Source organism: Primulina eburnea, chromosome 12 (assembly GCF_022965805.1).
Source record: "Primulina eburnea isolate SZY01 chromosome 12, ASM2296580v1, whole genome shotgun sequence".
In the NCBI taxonomy this organism is placed as follows: Eukaryota; Viridiplantae; Streptophyta; class Magnoliopsida; order Lamiales; family Gesneriaceae; genus Primulina; species Primulina eburnea.
The window spans coordinates 16340419-16363740 of record NC_133112.1 but is presented as its reverse complement, the minus strand read 5'-3'; the positions used below and the strand labels follow the sequence as shown (position 1 = coordinate 16363740).

Below are 23322 nucleotides of genomic sequence, written 5' to 3'. Positions count from 1 at the left end.
TTAAATGTCTAAGATTAACCCATAAAAATCCATAAACATTTAAAATAAATGTTTTAACATATAAAAATCATAAAAAAACATAAAATTTTAAAATAAACATTTTAACATCATAAACTTTTAAAAAACATTTAAAAAAAACGTTTTGACATATTAAATCATAAAAACATCCATAAACATTAAAATAAAACTTATTAACATCTTAAATTCATAAACATCCATAATCAATTGAAAATAATCATACTAGCATATAAAACAGCATTCAAGACACTGCCATGACATTTACTAATTTCTAGGTGTAAAAAGATCGTTTTACCCCTGGGCGTAAAATTTCATGTTTTAGACATCTACTTAATTTCATTGACTCTAACATATCCCAAATAATTATTTAAGCCTACATGAATTTTGTCATATTTTTATTTAGCTTTAAACGAGGATTTTTAAATAAATCTTTAAATGTGACGTATTAATGCATTTTAATCTCGAGTTAAACCAGACCTTAATATAAAATTCCTAAATTTAAAACTTAGACTTGTAATAATTATTTAAGCTTAAATACAGTTTTCATAATTTTATGAAGCTTAAAACTAAGATTTTTAATTAATTCGTTAATTAGACGTTTTGAAGGTGTTTTAATTCTGAAAAATCTCAAACTTTAATATAAAATTCCTAAATTCTAAACTTAGTCTTTTTATATTATTTTAGCACTTTTGAACCATGACTCAACCCTCGTGAGCTGTTTTTCAATTAAATTAGCAATTTAAACCCTAACTTGACCCTTATTAGTTAGCACAGAGCCATGTCTCGATTCCCTCGAGCCACCCTCGAGCCAGAAAGAACCAAACCCTGACCCACACCCTCAGCCGCCCTACTAAACCGTAGGACCCCACAGAAACCATCCCTAGCCCCAAAACCGAAGTCCATCAATTTTCACATGAAGTGGCCGAGAATACATAACTGCATGGACTCTTTGTTTCTGCCTCTATGACCCTACCAGCGAGCCCAGCCCCTGAACCACCTGATATGCACTCACCTAGGACCCTATGGACGCACCCTAGCCCAGCCCTTGAACCCCAGGCCGAGCCCCATCTCGTACACAAGCTGCGCAACTCATGCGAGCACCTCCCATAGCTCTCGGGTAAGAGTCATTGTTAGCAAGGACTCCTCCCAGCCCACTAACTCGAGCCCTAGAATGGCTAGGACTCCACCCTAGACTCACCCAGGGCCGTGGCTAGTCCTTGGTCCCAGCCGCACCAAGCCCAGCCCTCACACACCCAAAACCGTGAGCCATGAAGCACACCAGTACCGGTATGATTCCAATTTGATTGCACCAAGCTTTATAACGTTTTTAGTGGGTTCCCAGGACTCTATATTTTGTATAAAACCATGCTTATTCATAACCTATATCATGGCATCCCTTAAACAATACAAACACATGTTTTTGAAGGACAATCCAAGCAACATGTTTAACATATGCCACAATTCCAAAAATACTTCAAGGTGTTACCTGTTTTCCAAAATTTTCATGCATAAAATATAATATGGTGTGATGATGAGTAAAAGGAGAATATGGCGTGCCTTTTCATTTAAAATGCACGATTATTCGTTGACGATTGGCGAAGAACGGAGCAAGGACCGTGGCTTGAAATCTCCTTGAAGCTTTTACCGAAAATCTCTTCTAATTTGCTGTGTGTGTGTTTGTGTGTGTGTGTGTTCGTGTCCTGAAGTGTTTAGGGGAACAAAATTCTGATTGGAGGCGTGTGCTCTTGTGTGTGGTTTAGGGTGTGTTAGTAATTAAATACTAATTAATTACTAACAAGGCTTTAGGCCTATCAAGCCAACAATATTAGGCCCATTAGTCTTAATAATGATTTAGTTAAAATATTAAAATAGTTTTGTCAAAATAAGTTTGTGAATTTAATAGTTGGGTTGTCAAAAAATTTGTATTTTTGTTGAAAAACCAACACCGATAAAATTTACGTCTCATCGTATAAAATCACCTAAAACCCCTTATTTTCAAAAATAATAAAACTCAACCCCCATATTTTAAATAATTAAAAAAAATTATTTAATAAAAACTTTTTACGTTTTTCCATCCTCGGTCTCCGTTCTTTGATCGCAACTTGAATAATCCTTAAAAATACATTTTTATGCAACAATGTAGAAAATATATTTTAAACATGTAAATATGCACAATATAATTAATTCATGCAATTAAAACATTTAATTAAAATACAAAAGAATTTAATAATTGCATGCATGTGTTTGCGTGGAACTTTAAATTTTGGGGTGTTACAATCTTCCCCCCTATATTGAATTTCGTCCTCGAAATTCGCTTATCCTTAGTAACCCAAAGTTTTAGACTTAGTTCTAGCATCCCAAAAATCCACGCTTCCGCTGTGCTAATATTATAAAACTTAAATTCTATAATGTCCTTACGTCTCCATGATCCCAATTAAATTTTCATTCTAATTACTTATTTTCAAATCGCAACTTAAAAAGACCCAAATGACTTAGTACTATTACTGTTAAAACCTCGAATTTCAATTTTCTTACAATTACCAATATTAAAAGATGGATGATCATACTTATCGTATATTATTTTTCTTATTTTATACCCAAAATTTTCATGAACTTATCATATTTCAATCTTAAAATCCCAAACGCATCCGTTAACTCTTAGAATTTCAAGTCTAATATTGATTCAATCTTAAAAATCCTTGATTAACATTCCTTATAACATTATAACCTATGATATCCCAAGGTTCCATATATTCTTAAAAAGTCTAAATCCTCAAAATTCTCACTATTTAACTCATTCAGTTTGTTCTTATTGCTAAACAGTTCCCAAATTCCTTAGCAATTGCAAAAATAAATTCTTAATTTTCTCAAAAATTATCCTAATTGGTCTTTAATTTCGAATCCTACTATTTAACCCATAAGTTTTTGGTGTTCTTAATTTTCTTCTACAGGTTTCCCATAATATGATTTCGAAAATTTAAACTTATTTACCCAAAAATCAATTCCTATAACCAATATTACCTTTTCATTAAAGCTTAAATTCTCAATTTATACATTTTCTTACTCCCAAGTCATTGCAAATCCTTAAATCATTATTCATCACGTCTAATTACCAAAAATTAATTCGACTAGTAACCATGGATCATAATATTTTCTTAGAAAATCTGTGTCCCAAAGCATTCATAATATTCATGATTAACTTATTACCCGAAAAAGATAACATCAATACTAAAACCTAAAAATCAACATCGTCCAATTCCACCACAAAACCAACATGCGTTGAAATCAAATAGTTTCTTAATTCATATCGTATCACGTATAAAAACTCTAGAGCATATAAAACATTTATCATCACAATGCTATTAAATATGAGGCTTGACGACAGATCTTTCTGGCGCTGATGGTGGCACAACCCTTTATAGAACCATTGCTCTGATACCAACTGAGACGTCTGCTATTCGTTTTCTCAAAACGTGCTAGAAATTTTTTTTAGAACCTCACTTAGTATCGGCCGAACCATAAAATATTTTGACATCATTTTAAAAATAAACATTCAACTACCATTTAAAAATCCAAAGGAAAATATTTTAAAGCATAAAATCGTCAAACATTTTTACCAACCTAAAAACATTACTTGAAAAGTATAGCCCATACTATAACCTCTCAAAAATCTCTCATAACATAAATAAAAGACGTAAAAATATCTTTAACATTACTTAAAATAATAAATAATAACTAGTGCGGAAAACTAGCGTCGGTCCTCGGGTTATGTGCACCTTGAGTCCAGTCAAGTCAACCATCAAGACCACCATTATCATATTCATATTCAATATCACCTGCATCAATCACACCTAGTGAGTCTAAAGACTCAACACGTCATATTCTTGATAACGAATAATATGTAATATATTTAACATATAACAGTGAAAAATACTTGTAATTAAAATATCGTTTTCATGAAGATGCATAAACATAAACATTTTCGTAAAAAATTTCATGATGCATAAAACTTTTAAATGAAAACATTTTCATAATCTTATGCATAAACATTTTCATATAAACATAAACATATTCATATCAACATAATCATCTTCATATTAACATATTATTATTCATGTTCGTGTATGTTGAATTCAGATCGTGATTGTGACTCGTATTCTTAAACGTTTTGGGCGATGGATCCATCTAGAGAAAACTACAGTACTGGGCGGCGGAGACACCAACGACACTCTCACACGTCAACTGGCCTTGACCAACGTATTAACATATTCGTATTCGTATCACGTATTCGTATTCGTATTCGTATCTGTATCCAAGGAAACACGATCGTCGGGCTCCCACTAGGACCATAACCCTCACGATATCTCCAACATATTTAGTCACAATCCCTTCACGTCCTTCAACATTTCGTATTTTCATCACTTAATAAAACATGAATAATAATATACTTTTATTTTGAAACGAAGCATGCAACATGTCTTTTAAATGTGAAAGATTAACTCATAAAAATCCATGAAAATTTAAAATTAATGTTTTAACATATAAAAATCATAAAAAAACATAAACATTTTGAAATAAACATTTTAACATCATAAACATTTAAAATAACATTTTAAAAAAACGTTTTGACATATTAAATCATAAAAACATCCATAAACAATAAAAATAAAAATATTAACATCTTAAAAATTAACAAACATCCATAATAATTGAAAATCTTTTGATATGATTATGATTTGTTTGTAGATTTATATTCAAATCTTTTGATATGATGATGCATTTATAGATTTATACTCATGCATCTAAGATAGGAGAGTCATTGGCAGATTTTCCAAACTTCTAGATATTCGGTGTATCGATGCATAGGAGCAGACTTCCACCGATTGTAGACATTCGATACAGACATGACCGAAGTCTAGGAATAAGACGTACCGTCACCCTGATTGGGAGGGTAGGTGGCAGACAGTGACGTCTTATTCACACCGGGATCCCTAGAATTAGAGTTGAGTCGAGTCAAGACATGATTTGATTTGAATTGCATGCTTATATAGATTGGTTTCATAGACTATGGAGCATATTGTTATTGCTTTCATGCATGATTTATGATTATGTATTAGCATGCATACATGTTTTATACTGAGATTTGTTCTCACCGGAGTTTCCGGCTGTTGTTATGTCTGTATGTGTGCATAACAACAGGTGGGGCAGGATCTGGGTCACGACAGAGATGAGATCGAGATAGCGTGGTGACTTTGGGCGTAGAAGATCACTAGTGGTTTCATATTAGACTTGTACTACTTGTAGATTGTAGTTTGTATTAAACACTTGTTTGTATGAATGTACTAGAACAAGACATGTATTATGTTTGTTGAAATAAAATATAGAACTATCTTGTGCTTGAGTTATATACATTTGAATTAATGTTAAAAAGAAAAATTTTGACCCGTATTTTGAATAAAGATCCGATTAATCCCAAAAAGAATTGAGTTAGAGCCCGGGTCCCCACAACAGGGGGTATCAGAGCTGTAGGTTCTGTAGACTGAGATAGATTAGAATGAGCGGGGTAGATCGAGTCATCTTCCTTGCTTTTGATATGCTAGCATGATTTATTGATTTCCCTATTATATGTGGTATTGTATCTGAGATGATTTACAACATATAATTGTCAAGACTGAATCAGAACCGATTCTGGATCAGAGGTATATGATCATAGGAGGACTGAAACAGATTGTATATAGATTGTGTACTAATATTTTGATAATCAGATATGCCGCCTAGAAGAATACCACAACCGGCTGCAGGTCAAGTGCCAGAACAGGGTAGTACGTCAGGTACTCAGATGGATGTGACTGCCACACCTATGGAGACGTTATTGAAGAGGTTTCAATCATTACGTCCCCCGACTTTGAAGGGTACGGAGACTGCAGTGGATTGCGAGAGCTGGCTAGACGATATAGAGATGATGTTTGAATCTCTTGCCTATACAGATGAACGAAGAGTGAAATTAATTGGGCATCAGTTTCAAGAAGTGGCCAAGAGTTGGTGGCTTACAACGAAACGAGCATTGGAGCATAGAGGTATTGATATTACTTGGAAAGTATTTAAAGATGAATTTTATCAACGTTTCTTTCCAGTGTCATATCGAAAGGATAAAGGGGCAAAATTTGCAAACCTGCGACAAAGGGCAATTGAACATTGAAGAATATGTTGCCAAGTTTTCTTTCTTGCTTGGGTTTGCACCCCACGTGGCAGGAAATGATGAAGCGGTCGCCGATAAGTTCATCAATGGGTTAAATCCTGACATATTCACTTTGGTGAACACGGGACGACCCAATACCTTTCTGATGCACTGAACAGAGCGAAAGGAGCAGAGTTTGTCTTGATTAGGCAGCGAGGGGCTTCGTACAGTGCTCAGAGTCAGAGACCGCCACAGCCCACCGCCCAGCTTCCACCACCTCCTCCTCGATTTGAGAGTGGAAGCAGTAGTAGTGGCAAGAAGGATTTTCTGAAAGCAAAGGGCAGACAGTTTAAGAAGTTAGGGAGCAGTTCGTCGAGCTCCAGTGGGTCAAGACAGAGAGGTCCTGGCCAGAGTATGGAGAACACAGGTGCATATTGCAGTTCTTGTGGAGGTAGACATGCCACTGAGCAGTGTCAGGGTGTGACAGGTCGCTGTAACATCTGTAGATAGCAGGGACACTTTGCCAGAGTTTGTCCCCAGAGAGGTGCACAGCGATCCCAGAGTGAAGGGTCATCTGCATTAGTGCCTCAGATTGAGAGACAGACATCTGTACTTTCATTCTAGCCACCATCTGCACAGTCCCAGTAGAGACAAGGAGGTAGTCAGACAGTGAGCCAACCTCCCAGACAGCAGGCTCGAGTGTTCATGCTAACAGAGGAGCAGGCACAGGATGCGCCAGACGATGTGATTGCAGGTAACTGTTTTCTTTGCGGTTATCCTGCATATGTGTTGATAGACACAGCTGCATCCCATACATTCATTTCTGAGCATTTTGCATTGACACATGCATTGCCTGTCGAGTCATTGTCTACTGTAGTGTCTATTTCTTCTCCGTTGGGAAGTGGTCTGATATCTGTGACTTCAGTTAAACAATGTATACTACAGTTTGAGGGTCATGAGATTGATTTAGACTGTGTTGTACTTGGCTTATCTGATTTTGATTGTATTGTCAGAATTGACATGTTAACCAAGTACAGAGCTACCGTAGACTGTTTTCACAAAATTTTCAGATTCAGACCTGAAATGACAGAAGAATGGAAATTCTACGGTAACGGTTCCAGATCTCGGATTCCCTTAGTGTCTGCTCTGACTATGTGTAGATTGTTGCAGAAAGGAGCAGAAGGGTTCCTTGTCTATTCTGTAGATCTACAGAAATCAAGCCCGGCATTGGCAGATTAGCCAGTAGTACAGGAGTTTGCAGATGTATTTCCTGACGAGATTCTAGGGTTACCTCCAGTTCGATAGGTAGATTTTAGTATTGATCTCATTCCAGGTACCGTTTCTATTTCGAGAGCCCCGTATAGGATGGCGCCGATAGAGTTGAAAGAATTGAAAACACAGTTAGAAGATCTTCTGGCCAAGGGATATATCAGACCTAGTGTATCTTCTTGGGGCGCACCAGTATTATTTGTGCGAAAGAAATATGGCACGATGCGATTATGTATAGATTACCGGCAATTAAACAAAGCAATGGCAAAGAATAAATATCCATTGCCGCGTATCGACGACTTATTTGATCAATTACAGGGATCATCTGTCTATTCCAAGTTTGATTTGCGATCGGGATATCACCAGCTCAGAGTTCGTGATGTTGATATACCGAAGACAACATTTTGAACCAGGTATGGACATTATGAATTTATTGTCATTCCTTTTGTCACGCCCCGAGTCCGTAGCGTTTGTGACATCCGGCATTGTTTAACAATTAAATGGAAAACAATAAAGCCTCGTATCAAATTAATCAGTCTTTTTCATAAATACAATATTGTCTTACAATGACAATGAACAAAAATACATCAGAGTTGTGATATGCGGAAAACTAAACAAAAGGGATAACTTGATTCTTGCTCTTGATCATCGATCACCAGCCCCAGAAAGCATCTTGCTCTTCCTCATTCAGTTGCTCCTCATTTTTATCTGAAATTTGTAAGGGGTGAGTGTTTTGGGAAACACTCAGCAAGTGGGGGTCGATCGATTCCAAAGGTACATATAGAACATAAGTCCTTAAAACAATTCTTTAACAATCTTTCAAATCTTACTACTTAACTTATTATAACAGAAACGAACATGAGACAGATATTTCAGAATGAAACAGATTCCTCAGAACAGTTCAGAAACAGATCATATCAGAACAACAGAACACTGTTACTCATCTCATTTCCATGGTCAAATTGTCCCCAATATGTTACTCCTCTAAGGGGTGAGGCCAGAAATGGTTTTATACCCACCATTGAGGGCCAAACAGAAATGATTTTATACCCACCATTGGGGGCCAAAAATGGTTTTATACCCACCATTGGGGGCCAGACTGAATCACAATTCTCGTCCCATTTCAAATTGAGTCGTAACAGTGTAACAAAGATTTCAGAATTAACAGACAGAACTTATCAATCAGAACTTATCATAAGTTTCAGATTTCAGAGGTTTCAACAGACACAGAGGAATCAAAGAAATTCGAAGTATGGAAGAAACATATAATCGATCGGAGTTTCAAATCATAACACTGATTTTCGAAAAAAATTAGGTGGACATGCATTTCATGATATTTTCAAAAAAGACATACATGAAACCATACGTTATTCAAATTTAAAAATAGAATGAACTAAATAACAAAAGCCCACTTACTATTTCTTATACGAAGCTTTCTTCCAAAATTTCGGCAGCACCTCGGCGTAACTCCAATAAATACTGCCTTCGATCAAGCAGCACTCTGACACTGGTTAGAAACTACAGACTGCACGAAATCTCCTTCTTTTTCTTTTCCTTGCTTGGCCGAATTTTAGGAGTGTGAGGGGGGAAGGGAAGAGCCGAAATTTTAGTACCTTTTTGAAAGCATTTTTCCATCCATTTGATGTAGTATTTATAGGCCAACATTTGTCTCTTCACCTAGCCCCTTTGGTCGACTTCTTGGCCTCCAAGCAACCTTAATTATGGCCAAGCTCCATATCAAGCATCAAGAGTCACATTCCTGCATAATAAAGTTATCCTAGCCTTTAGCTCCTCCCGCAACTCCTTCATGGGTTAACGCAAAGGTCATTTCTTGTATATTTAATTTGTCCAATTCCTTAGCTCAACTTTTAGCTCCCTTTATGGTCTTGTTAGGACAAGCTTGGTTGAGCTTCTTCGAGCTGGAAGTTTGCGTCCTTGAGCTGGGGTTTTACTCCTCCCGTGAAAACTCTTCGATGAATGCGGTTAGTTGCAGTTTAGCATGCCGATGAACTATTCCTCGAGCTTAGAATCTTACCTTTTCGAGTTACATTTGATAAAATTTAAGTTATTATTCAAGTTGTTTAGTTGAAACGAGAATTGCTGAACTTATTTTAAGTAATTTTCATATTACTTACTTGATTTGCTTTGGTCGAAATTTCCGGGTTCTCACATCCCTCCCTCCTTATTGAAAGTTTCGCCCTCAAAACTTGGATCAGCTTGAATTGGTGAATAAATAAGGGTATTGAGAGCACATCTTTTCTTCAAGTTCCCAAGTGGCCTCTCTTTTGGTATGATTTGACCACTGTACCTTGACATAAGGTATTGTCCGATTTCTCAACACCTGGTCTTTTGAGTCCACTATTCGGGTAAGGACTTCTTCGTATTTGAGTTCCTCATTCAGATTACCTTCGATCATCAGTGGTGTAAATTTAAGTACATGGTTCGGGTCCGGGACATATTTCCGTAGTTGTGAGATGTGGAAAACATTATATACTCTAGACATCTCAGGTGGTAAATCCAGTCGATAAGCTAAAGTTCCCACCTTCTCCAGTATCTCGAACGGTCCCACATACCTTGGATTTAACTTCCCAGATTTACTGAACCGTACCACTCCTTTCATTGGTGAGACCTTGACATAAGCCTTTTCTCCGATCTCGAGCTCCAATGGTCTTCTTTTCAAATCAGCCCAACTCTTTTGTCTGTCCTGAGCTGCCTTGAGTCTTTCTTTGATTATGGCCACTTTATCAAAAGTTATTTGGATGAGCTCTGGCCCGGTAATAGATTTTTCTCCGACGTCATCCCAGTATAAGGGCGATCTACATTTTCGACCATACAGTGCCTCGTACGGAGCCATTTCGATGCTACAATGGTAGCTGTTATTGTAGGCAAACTCTATCAATGGTAACTGCTCACTCCAATTTCCATGAAAATCCAATGCACATGCCCTCAACATGTATTCAAGGGTCTGAATTGTCCTCTCAGTTTTGCCATCAGTCTGAGGATGATAGGCTGTACTAAGAGTAATCCTGGTTCCCATAGCCTTTTGGAAACTCTTCCAAAATCTTGATACAAATCTTGGGTCTCTATCAGACAGTATACTTGTCGGGACTCCATGTAGCCTCAATATGTTGTCCATATACAAAGCGGCTAATTTCTCCAGATTATAATTCATTCGTACTGGCAAGAAATGGGGGGACTTGGTCAATCTGTCAATGATCACCCAGATCCCATCGTGACCCTGTCTTGATCATGGTAGTCCTACTACGAAATCCATGGAGATGTTACCCCACTTCCACTCCGGTATCTCCAATGGCTGTAAAAAGTCCTCCAGGCCTTTGATGTTCCGCCTTGAATTGTTGACAGACTAAACACTTTGCAACAAAGACAGCTACGTCTTTCTTCATACCGTTCCACCAGTAATTATTCTTCAAGTCTCTATACATCATGGTACTCCCTGGATGTACTGAAAATCTCGATTTATGTGCCTTGGCCATTACCTCTTCTCGAATTCCATCGATGTTTGATACATACAATCGTCCTTTCATCCAAAGGATACCATCGTTATCAATTTGAAATTCTGGAACTTTTCCTCCTTGGATTTGCTCTTTAATTTTCAGGATGGAGATGTCTTGACGCTGCTTCAACTTGATGGTCTCTCGGAGATTTGGTTGAACTGATAGGGAATTTAAATTCACCTTTCCAGGGTTCCTGCGACTCAACGCATCTGCCACTTTATTTGCCTTACCCGGATGGTAATTGATTGATAGGTCATAGTCTTTGAGAAGTTCCATCCATCTCCTTTGTCTCATGTTTAATTCCTTTTGAGTGAAAATGTACTTGAGGCTCTGGTGATCAGTAAAAACTTCGCATTTTACCCCATAAAGATAGTGCCTCCAGATTTTAAGTGCAAATACTACTGCGGCTAACTCCAAGTCATGAGTGGGGTAATTCTGCTCATATGGTTTCAATTTCCGTGAGGCATAAGCGATCACCTGACCCTCTTGCATAAGCACACACCCCAATCCTTCCTTTTGATGCGTCACTGTATACAGTGAAATTCTTACCATCCTCGGGAAGAATGAGTACTGGTGTGGATGCGAGTTTTGTCTTCAGGGTTTCGAAACTCTTTTCACAAGCTTCATTCCAAATGAATTTCGAATTTTTCTGAGTAAGTTTGGTGAGTGGAATGGCTATTGAAGAAAATCCTTCCACAAATTTTCTATAGTAGCCTGCTAATCCCAGAAAACTTCTTACTTCAGTCACTGTCTTTGGTTGTAGCCAATCCTTGATTGCTTCTACCTTCTTAGGGTCTACTGACACCCCATATTCAGAAATTATATGACCTAGAAACGCCACACTTTTCAACCAAAATTCACACTTCTTGAATTTGGCATATAGTTCCTTTTCCCGTAGTGTCTGCAAAGTGAGACGCAGATGTTCTCTGTGCTCTTCTTCACTTGGTGAGTACACCAGGATATCTTCTATGAAGACAACCACAAACTTGTCGAGGTATGGTTTGAATACCCGATTCATCAGGTCCATGAATGCTGCAGGAGCATTTGTTAGACCAAAAGGCATTATTGTGAATTCGTAATGTCCATATCTTGTCCTGAAATCAGTTTTAGAGATGTCTTCCGCTTTGACCTTCAACTGATGGTAACCAGATCTCAGATCTAGTTTTGAGAAGACCTTGGCTCCCTTAAACTGATCGAAAAGATCATCTATTCTTGGGAGTAGGTACTTATTCTTTATGGTGATCTTGTTCAACTCCCGGTAGTCGATGCATAGTCTCATGCTTCCATTCTTTTTCTTTACAAAAAGCACTGGGGCTCCCCACGGAGGTGCACTAGGGCGGATCTGCTTCTTGTCCAGCAATTCTTGGAGTTGCTCCTTTAACTCCTTCAATTCAACTGGAGCCATTCGGTATGGTGCCTTTGATATTGGTGCAACACCAGGGACCAAATTGATTTCAAATTCTATTTCTCTATCGGGTATTTCACCCGGTAGTTCCTCAGGAAATACATCTGGAAATTCTTGAACAATTGGGATTTCTTCCAACTTTGGGACTTCTTCTTCTTTGACTTCATTAATTACTGCCAGGTAAATTTCTTCTCCTCCCTTACAGCCTTCCAGGCTTGCGAAGCTGATAGTAGGAATTTTCTTTCTTTGGATTTCCCGTGAAATAAGACTTCCTCTTTAGTAGGAGTCTGAAGTCCAATTTCTTTCTTTTGACAGTCCACAATGGCATGGTTTTTAGCTAACCAGTCCATTCCGAGGATAATGTCAAACTCAACCATATTGAGTTGAATTAATTCCACTTCAAAAGTTTGTTCATTGATACAAATTTCACAATTTCGATACACTTTTTGAATTTTTATTGTTTTGCAGGCAGGTGTTGCTACTCTTAACGGTTCACTAAGAATATCATGCGCAAGTTAAAGCTTTTTGGCAAATCTTCTAGACACAAATGAATGTGTGGCACCACAATCAAACAAAGTATATGCAGGAATTTTATTGAGTAAGCTGGTACCTGCCACCACTTCATTACTGTTATCGGCTTCCTCTTGGGTTATTGCATAGACCCGAGCATTAGTCTTGTTTTCTTGTTGTTTGCTAGGCCCTGTTCCTTTCTCCTTGTTGTCTGGACAATCTCTAATTCGATGGCCCACTTTTTCGCACTTGAAACATGCCCCTGACTTCCGAAAGCATTCTCCGATATGATACCGCTTACAGGTGTCACACCACTTCCCTTCTCTATTGCCAGCATTGCTAGAACTCCCTTTGAAAGATCCTCCTGAATAGTTTGTTTTCTTAAACTTGGGGTCGTTCTGAATAGATTGATTGATCATCGGCCTTTTGTTCTTGTTTTCATCCTCACGCCTCTTGATATCAGTTTCTGCGCTCATTGCAGCTCCCATTAAATCTGCAAAACTACTAGGTTTGAATATTGCTAGCGCCGACTGAATTCGGCTGTTGAGTCCCTTTTTGAAACGATGCATCTTCATGGTTTCGTCGGACATAATTGTGGGGACATAAATTCCCAGATCATTAAATCTCGACGTGTATTCCATTAGCGTCATGTCCGGTGACTGTCTGAAATTTTCAAATTCATTCAGCTTTTGTAGACGGAACTCGGCTGGATAGTATTGCTTCAGAAATTCTTTCTTAAAAATCTGCCATGTGATTTCCTCTACTTCCGCCAAAGATGGCGACACAGTCTCCCACCACTTCCTAGCTCGATCCTCTAGAAACGGTGCTACAACTTCTACTCTCAATTCTTCAGGTACCTCCAGTAAGTGTAGTTGTGATTCGACGTTTTTAAGCCAGTTGTGACTGACTTCTGGGTCTGGGTTTCCATCGAAGGTCGGAACTCGGTTTCTCCTGAGAGATTCGTAATGGTACTTAATTCCACGGGGATGTGGTTCAGGTGGTGGTTGTATGGCATTGGCAAGGGGATTCACAATTCCTTGTAATGTAGCGGCTACGATAGTTGCTATTGCCATCATATCCTGTGGGGACCCGGGCTCTAACTCAATTCTTTTGGGACTTAATTGGATCTTTGTTCGAAAATGTGGGTCAAAAATTTGCTTTTAACATTAATTCAAATGTATAGTCACAGCATAACATTGTCTTTATAAGAAATAAACAACATAATGTACATACATGTCTGTCTAGTACAACCATACACTAGTGTTTACATACCAACTACAAACATAGGTGATACAAGTCTAAATAGAAACCACTAGAAATCTTCCATGCCCGAGATCTCCACGCTATCATCAACCTCTCATCTAGCTCGTGACCCAGATCCTGCCCCACCTGTTGCCATGCACACATACAGACACGACAACAGCCGGATAACTCCGGTGAGAACATATCCCAGTATAAAACATGGATGCATGCAATGTAATAATCATGTACAAGAGCATAGCATATATCAAGTAACATTAATGCAAATCTAAACATGTAGAAGAATACAAATCTGTATTCAACATTTAAATCTTGACTCGACTCATTTCTAATCTAGGGATCCCGTGTGAATAAGACGGTCCGTTACCTACCCAACCACTCGAGGCAACGGTACGTCTTATTCCTAGACTTCGGTCAACTCTGTATCGAAGGTCTACACATAGAGTAAATCTACTACCATGCGTCGATACACCGAAACGTCTAGTTTTGGCCAGTCTGCCAATATCTCCTATCTCAGGACTCGAATATAAATCAATAAACAAGGCATTACATAATGAAATGTAATAACAATCTAGTATGTGATTTAGGGAAACTCGTATCAAATCTGAATCGAGTTGTGCAATCCCGAGACCACATGAATTATACCTTTCTTGTCGAATAGTCGGCGTCGTAGTCGAAAGCTTGAACTCAAGATGGCCAATACAAATCTGAAATGGCAATGTGTAGACACCTTCTATCAAAATACATCTCAATGTACAATTCTGTAATCGCTTTCAATGTAATTCAACGGCGTAACGGCGTAGTCTCGTGATACCGATAACTCAATCTCAACATAACAATAATCGATTAACCTCAATCAATTCAACATCAATAGCACAATCATTTCAACACTGAAAATCTGCATAATCTCTCATAATACATGCTGGAATTTCGAAACAACGTCATACGGTATCTGAAAATCAATCCGGTAACGTTTCTACGATGCTCATAATATCAAGAACACATATTATAACTCAAATCTGAATTCTTCCAACACACAAATATCGAAACATGCTGAAAATAACTGAAACTTACATCTTCTTGTAGTCTTCAAAGATAGGAGTTCAAATCTATGCTTGGATTTAAATTTGGAGGTATAAATCTTTCACAATACCAATTCTAATATGAAAAGCTTAAGGGAAAGCTTGTTCTCGGTTCTGCTGATGAAGAATGAAGAGAAATGAAGACAGCTCAACTCATATATATTGCATGAAATCTCATACGTGTCTTCTTAAAACATTAACACATTTCAGGCGGTGCTCGGGCGGTAAGAATGTACCGCTCGAGCGCGGCAGTTCCTGTCCAACACTTTTCGATTGATACTTTGGCGCTCGGGCGGTCAAAATGTACCGCTCGGGCGCGGAAGCTTCTGCCCAAAACATAATTTTGTTGGACAATGGCGCTCGGGCGGGCTTTTTCTACCGCTCGGGCGCCACTGAATCTGTTCCAATATTATGCCCTTCACATTTTTAAACCAACTAATCTCGGGATGGTCCGTCTATAACTATATCAGTCCCGATTAACTTATAAAATTATAATTTCATAGATTTAACATTTCCGGGCATTACATTTCTCCCCCTCTGAAACATGATTTCGTCCTCGAAATCGCATGCCATTCTACTAATGCAAGTATAAAAGACAATAACGTTAGAGTTAGGTAAATACTTACATCATCAAAATAACTCGGGGTGTTTCTGTCGCATATCTGCTTCCGTCTCCCAAGTCGCTTCCTCTATGCCATGTCGACTCCACTGAACTTTCACAAGTGGAATGATCTTCGTTCTAAGCTTCTTTTCTTTCCGATCAAGAATCTGTATCGGTTGTTCAACATAGCTCAAGGTCTGATCAAGCTCCGCTTCGTCAGGCTGAATGACATGAGAAATATCTGGCATGTATCTACGCAACATTGATACATGAAACACGTCATGTATTCCAGACAAAGAAGGAGGAAGAGCAAGTCTGTAAGCTCGATCGCCAATCTTCTCTCGGATCTCATATGGACCGACGTATCTAGGAGACAACTTCCCACGTTTGCCAAATCTGACAACGCCTCTGAAAGGTGAAATCTTCAAAAATACTCTGTCTCCTTGTTCAAACACTAACGGTCTGCGTCTGACATTGGCGTATTTCGCTTGCCTATCTTGTGCCGTATTCATTCGCTTCTGAATGATCTTCACTTTTTCGGCCATCTCACGAATCATATCAGGCCCCAACTCTGGTACCTCAGAGATATCATCCCAGTACAACGGAGATCTGCACTTCTTTCCGTATAAAGCTTCGAACGGTGCCATCTTAATGCTAGTCTGATAGCTGTTGTTGTATGAAAACTCACACAACGGCAATGAATCTTGCCAACTAGTACCAAAATCTAGTACTACAGCTCTCAGCATGTCCTCTAAAGTCTGGATAGTCCGCTCTGACTGTCCGTCCGTCTCAGGATGATAGGCAGTGCTCAGGTGTAAAGTCGTACCCAAAGCCTGCTGCAAGCTGTGCCAAAAATGAGAAGTAAATCGTGGATCACGATCTGATACGATCGACTTGGGCACACCGTGCAATCTGACGACCTCTCTGACATACAACTCTGCCATCTGATCGTGTCGATAGGTCATTCTGTACGGAATAAAGCACGCTGATTTGGTCAGTCTGTCTATCACAACCCAAATCGCGTCACAGCCCCGCGAAGATCGAGGTAACTTCGTCACGAAGCCCATGGAAATATGATCCCATTTCCATTCAGGAATAGACAAACTCTGAAGTAAACCTCCGGGCTTCTTTCTTTCTGCATTCATCTGCTGGCAATTCAGGCACTTAGACACAAATTCTGCAATGTCTGTCTTCATCTGCTTCCACCAGAATTGTGTCTTCAAGTCGTTATACATCTTCCTGCAACCAGGATGAATGCTGAACCGACTACAGTGTGCCTCCGACATGATCTGTCGTCTCAAATCTGAAATCTCTGGCACTACTAAGCGGTTATTCACATACAGAACAGAATCTCTAACCTGATACTTTGATATATGACCAGCTCTGACCATATCAATCGATTTCTGAACGCTCGGCTCAGTTCTCTGCGCTTCTTTGATCCTCAAAATCAGATCTGGCTCAATCTGAATCGCAGCAAGTCGCAACGGTCTACTCTCTGTATCAAATGTCAACCCAGACAAGCAACAATCTTCTACTAAACTCGATACACCTATAGTCGACAAGGACAAAGAACATACCTTTCGACTTAAGGCGTCTGCCGCTGCATTCGACTTCCCTGGATGGTACTTGATCTCGCAATCAAAATCTTTCAGCAGATCAAGCCATCGTCGCTGCCTCATGTTCAACTCTGACTGAGAAAAGAGATACTTCAGGCTCTTATGATCGGAATAGATCTCAAATTTCTCGCCATACAGATAATGACGCCAGATCTTGAGTGCAAATACAATCGCCGCCAATTCAAGATCATGAATCGGATAACGGGTCTCGTGCGGCTTCAGATGTCTAGAGGCGTACGCTATCACGTGCCCTCGCTGCATAAGAACACACCCTAACCCTCTGTGAGATGCGTCACAATATACAACAAACTCACCTGTACCTGAAGGAATCGTCAAGACAGGTGCACTAGTCAGCCTCTTTTTCAACTCTACAAAACTGGCTTCACAATCTTCGGACCACACAAATGGCATGTTCTTCTGTGTCAACTGGGTGATAGGCTTCGCTATACTGGAGAAATCTCGGATAAAACGACGATAATACCCGGCTAGACCCATGAAACTGCGTATCTCAGGCACAGAAATCGGTCTCGGCCAACTGATCACAGCCTCAACTTTACTCGGATCTACCGCAATACCTTCTCCAGATATAATATGCCCCAAGAAGACAACCTGTCTCAGCCAAAATTCGCACTTGGACAGTTTAGCATACAACTGCTCTTTTCTCAAAGTCTTCAGTACAATTCTCAGATGATCTGCATGTTCAATCAGACTCTTCGAATACACCAAAATATCATCAATGAACACAATCACAAAATCATCTAAATATCTCTGAAAAATGCGGTTCATCAAACTCATAAATACCGCTGGTGCATTCGTTAAACCAAAAGGCATAACGATAAACTCGTAATGCCCATACCTGGTCCGGAATGCAGTCTTCGGAATATCAACGTCTCTAACTCTGAGCTGATGATACCCTGATCTCAAATCAATCTTCGAGTATACAGAAGATCCCTGTAACTGATCAAACAGATCATCGATGCGAGGCAACGGATACTTGTTCTTCACTGTCGCCTTGTTCAATTTTCGGTAATCAATACACAGTCGCATCGAACCATCTTTCTTTCTACAAAAAGTACCGGAGCACCCCAAGGAGATACACTGGGTCTGATATATCCCTTGGACAGAAGATCTTCCAACTGTGCTTTCAACTCTTTCAGCTCTATCGGTGCCATCCTATACGGAGCTCTCGAAATAGGAACACTGCCTGGCACAAGATCTATGCTGAAATCAACCTCTCGAACTGGAGGCAACCCCGGAATCTCATCAGGGAAAACATCTGCAAATTCGCAAACCACTGGCAGATCTGCCAATGCTGGGCTCGACTTCAGTAGGTCTACTGAATATACGAGAAAGCCCTCTGCTCCTCTCTGAAGCAATCTACTCATAGTCAGAGCAGATACTAAGGGAATCCGAGATCTGGAACCCTTCCCGTAGAATTTCCACTCATCTGTCATTTCGGGTCTGAATCTGACAATCTTGTGGAAACAATCTACAATGGCCCTGTACTTGGTTAACATATCTATGCCAACTATACAGTCAAAATCAGCTAAACCAAGTACTACACAGTCTAAATCAATCTCATGCCCCTCAAACTGAAGCATACAGTGTCTAACAGTAGTCACAGATATCAAACCACTTCCCAACGGAGAAGCTATAGACACTACCGTAGACATCGACTCAACAGGCAATGAATGTCTCAATGCAAAATGTTCAGCTATGAATGTATGAGATGCATCTGTGTCAATCAACACATATGCAGGATAACAGCAAAGAAAACAGTTACCTGCAATGACATCATCTGGCGCCTCCTGCGTCTGCTCCTCTGTCAGGGCAAACACCCTAGCCTGCTGTCGGGGAGGCTGACTCATTGTCTGACTACCTCCTGGTCTTTGCTGGGTCTGTGTAGATGGTGGCTGGAAGGAGTGTACAGAGGATGCCTGTCTCTCCATCTGTGGCGCTGGTGCGGATGACCCTGCACTCTGGAATCGTGGTGCACCTCTCTGGGGACAAACTCTAGCAAAGTGTCCCTGTTGCCTACAGATGTTGCAGCGTCCCATAACTCCTTGACACTGCTCCGTCGCATGTCGTCCTCCACACGAGTTACAATATAAGCCACTGTAATCTGAACCCTGACCTCTCTGTCGAGATCCACTCGAACTCGATGAACTACTTCCGGACTTCTTAAACTGCTTGCCCTTAGCCTTCAAAAATTCCTTCTTGCCACTACCACTAGCTCCACTGTCAAAACGAGGAGGAGGTGGTGGAAACTGTACGGTCGTGGACTGTGGCGGTCTCTGCCCCTGAACACCATAAGAAGCGCCTCGCTGCCTGATCAAGCCAGCCTCTGCTCCCTTAGCTCTGTTCAGTGCCTCTGAAAAAGTATTAGGCCGTCCCGTGTTCACCAAAGTAAAAACGTCGGGGTTCAGCCCGTTGATGAACTGATCAGCCACTGCCTCGTCGTTCCCTGCTACATGCGGTGCAAATCGAAGCAACGCAGAAAATTTAGCCACATACTCCTCGATGTTCCACTGTCCCTGCCTTAAATTCGCAAATTCAGCTCCTTTATCTTTTCGGTAGGAAATGGGAAAGAAGCGCTGATAGAACTCATCTTTGAAGACTTTCCACATGATGTCAATGCCTCGGTGCTCCAAGGCTCTCTTCGTAGTCAACCACCAGCTCTTGGAAACCTCTTGCATCTGATGCCCTATCAACTTCACACGTCGCTCATCAGTATATGCCAAAGACTCAAACAACATCTCGATATCATCAAGCCAGCTCTCGCACTCTACTGCACTCTCTGTGCCCTTCAAGGTAGGCGGATGGAAAGACTGAAATCTCTTCAATAAGGTCTCCATCGGCGTAGCGGTGACATCCATCTGTGCACCTGAGGTGCTACCCTGCTCTGGCTGTGGTATACGTCTAGGCGGCATAAATCTGATTATAACACTGATTAGTATACAATCAATATTATCTGTCTCAGCCCTCCTCTGATCATATACCTCTGATCGAGAATCGGTTCTGATTCAGGCTTTATATGCTGTAAATCAATTCAGATACCAATACAACATATAATAGAGAAAGCATTAAATCATGCTAGCACTTCAAAAGCAAGGAAGATGACTCGATCTACCCCGCTCATTCTATTCTATCTCAGTCTACAGAACCTACAGCTCTGATACCACCTGTTGTGGGGACCCGGGCTCTAACTCAATTCTTTTGGGACTTAATTGGATCTTTGTTCGAAAATGTGGGTCAAAAATTTGATTTTAACATTAATTCAAATGTATAGTCACAGCATAACATTGTCTTTATAAGAAATAAACAACATAATGTACATACATGTCTGTTTAGTACAACCATACACTAGTGTTTACATACCAACTACAAACATAGGTGATACAAGTCTAAATAGAAACCACTAGAAATCTTCCATGCCCGAGATCTCCACGCTATCATCAACCTCTCATCTAGCTCGTGACCCAGATCCTGCCCCACCTGTTGCCATGCACACATACAGACACGACAACAGCCGGATAACTCCGGTGAGAACATATCCCAGTGTAAAACATGGATGCATGCAATGTAATAATCATGTACAAGAGCATAGCATATATCAAGTAACATTAATGCAAATCTAAACATAAAGAAGAATACAAATCTGTATTCAACATTTAAATCTTGACTCGACTCATTTCTAATCTAGGGATCCTGTGTGAATAAGACGGTCTGTTACCTACCCAACCACTCGAGGCAACGGTACGTCTTATTCCTAGACTTCGGTCAACTCTGTATCGAAGGTCTACACATAGAGTAAATCTACTACCATGCGTCGATACACCGAAACGTCTAGTTTTGGCCAGTCTGCCAATATCTCCTATCTCAGGACTCGAATATAAATCAATAAACAAGGCATTACATAATGAAATGTAATAACAATCTAGTATGTGATTTAGGGAAACTCGTATCAAATCTGAATCGAGTTGTGCAATCCCGAGACCACATGAATTATACCTTTCTTGTCGAATAGTCGGCGTCGTAGTCGAAAGCTCGAACTCAAGATGGCCAATACAAATATGAAATGGCAATGTGTAGACACCTTCTATCAAAATACATCTCAATGTACAATTCTGTAATCGCTTTCAATGTCATTCAACGGCGTAACGGCGTAGTCTCGCGATACCGATAACTCAATCTCAACATAACAATAATCGATTATCCTCAATCAATTCAACATCAATAGCACAATCATTTCAACACTGAAAATCTGCATAATCTCTCATAATACATGCTGGAATTTCGAAACAACGTCATACGGTATCTGAAAATCAATCCGGTAACGTTTCTACGATGCTCATAATATCAAGAACACATATTATAACTCAAATCTGAATTCTTCCAACACACAAATATCGAAACATGCTGAAAATAACTGAAACTTACATCTTCTTGTAGTCTTCAAAGATAGGAGTTCAAATCTATGCTTGGATTTAAATTTGGAGGTATAAATCTTTCACAATACCAATTCTAATATGAAAAGCTTGAGGGAAAGCTTGTTCTCGGTTCTGCTGATGAAAATGAAGAGAAATGAAGATAGCTCAACTCATATATATTGCATACGTGTCTTCTTAAAACATTAACACATTTCAGGCGGCGCTCGGGCGGTAAGAATGTACCGCTCGAGCGCGGCAATTCCTGTCCAACACTTTTCGATTGATACTTTGGCGCTCGGGCGGTCAAAATGGACCGCTCGGGCGCGGAAGCTTCTGCCCAAAACATAATTTTGTTGGACAATGGCGCTCGGGCGGGCTTTTTCTACCGCTCGGGCGCCACTGAATCTGTTCCAATATTATGCCCTTTACATTTTTAAACCAACTAATCTCGGGATGGTCCGTCTATAACTATATCAGTCCCGATTAACTTATAAAATTATAATTTCATAGATTTAACATTTCCGGGCATTACATATCCTCTTGACTGAGGTTCACCCTGGGTGGTGGTGGTGGTGGTGGATTCTCGTTTCGATTGTCGCCACGAGGATTACGGTTGTGACGGGGAGGTCTGCCTGCCATATCCTATAAACATGTATTTTATTAATTTGTTTGCAACCATATTTAATCAAAGAAATAATTTCATTAAATTGTAAAAAGTTTTCATACAACCAATCTTGTCAAATAATTGATTAAATACTTCTAGATACAATCGAAGCCTACTCTAGAGCTTTCTCTCTCTACTCATCTATCACTTCCCCTCCCCTAACGCTTCGTTAACTTCTTCCTCCGCTGGGTTGGCTTCCATTTGCTCCATTAGTTCCTCCATATTGATCATTTCATTTTGCAGATGCTCAATGAAATTCTGCAGTTGTGTATTTTGATGATCAAGGTGGTTAACTTGTTCCTGCAACTCTTGTATTGTCGATTGGCTTACTTTCTCATCGATTTCTTGCTCTTCAATCCGCCCTTGAAGACGGTGTTGGGTTTTAAGAAGACTATCTTTCTGAATTTGATGCGTAAAAACACTATCTTGTGCGTTCTTCAATTCTTGCTTGGTGATTTCGTGCTGATGCTCCAACTCCAGATGATAAGCGGCGTATCGTCTAACGTCTTCACGTAGTTTCTTCTCTTCGACTCAGGCCTCTCGAAGATCCTCCCCCATGCACACATTATTTCCTTCTAGTTGGTAGTTATCTCTTTCAAGTTTTTCATTCTTTTCTTTCAGTATTTTAATTTCTGACTCCTTTTCCCGAAGTTGTTTATGAAGTTCATTTATAACACTTTGGAGATCCATACTGGTTTCCTATAAAGATAAAAAAAACATTTTTATAGATAAAATACTCGTCAAATCGTTAATGTGCAATAACAGAAAGTAAGT

General features: G+C 39.6%; 1 protein-coding gene across 1 annotated transcript; it reads right to left on the bottom strand.

The window, feature by feature from the left end:
• Positions 1–12900: 12900 nt before the first annotated feature.
• On the bottom strand, positions 12901–13968 carry LOC140806695 (uncharacterized). The gene has a single exon (XM_073163241.1). It carries the CDS (start codon positions 13966–13968, stop codon positions 12901–12903), a length of 1068 nt encoding a protein of 355 aa, XP_073019342.1.
• Positions 13969–23322: the final 9354 nt, after the last annotated feature.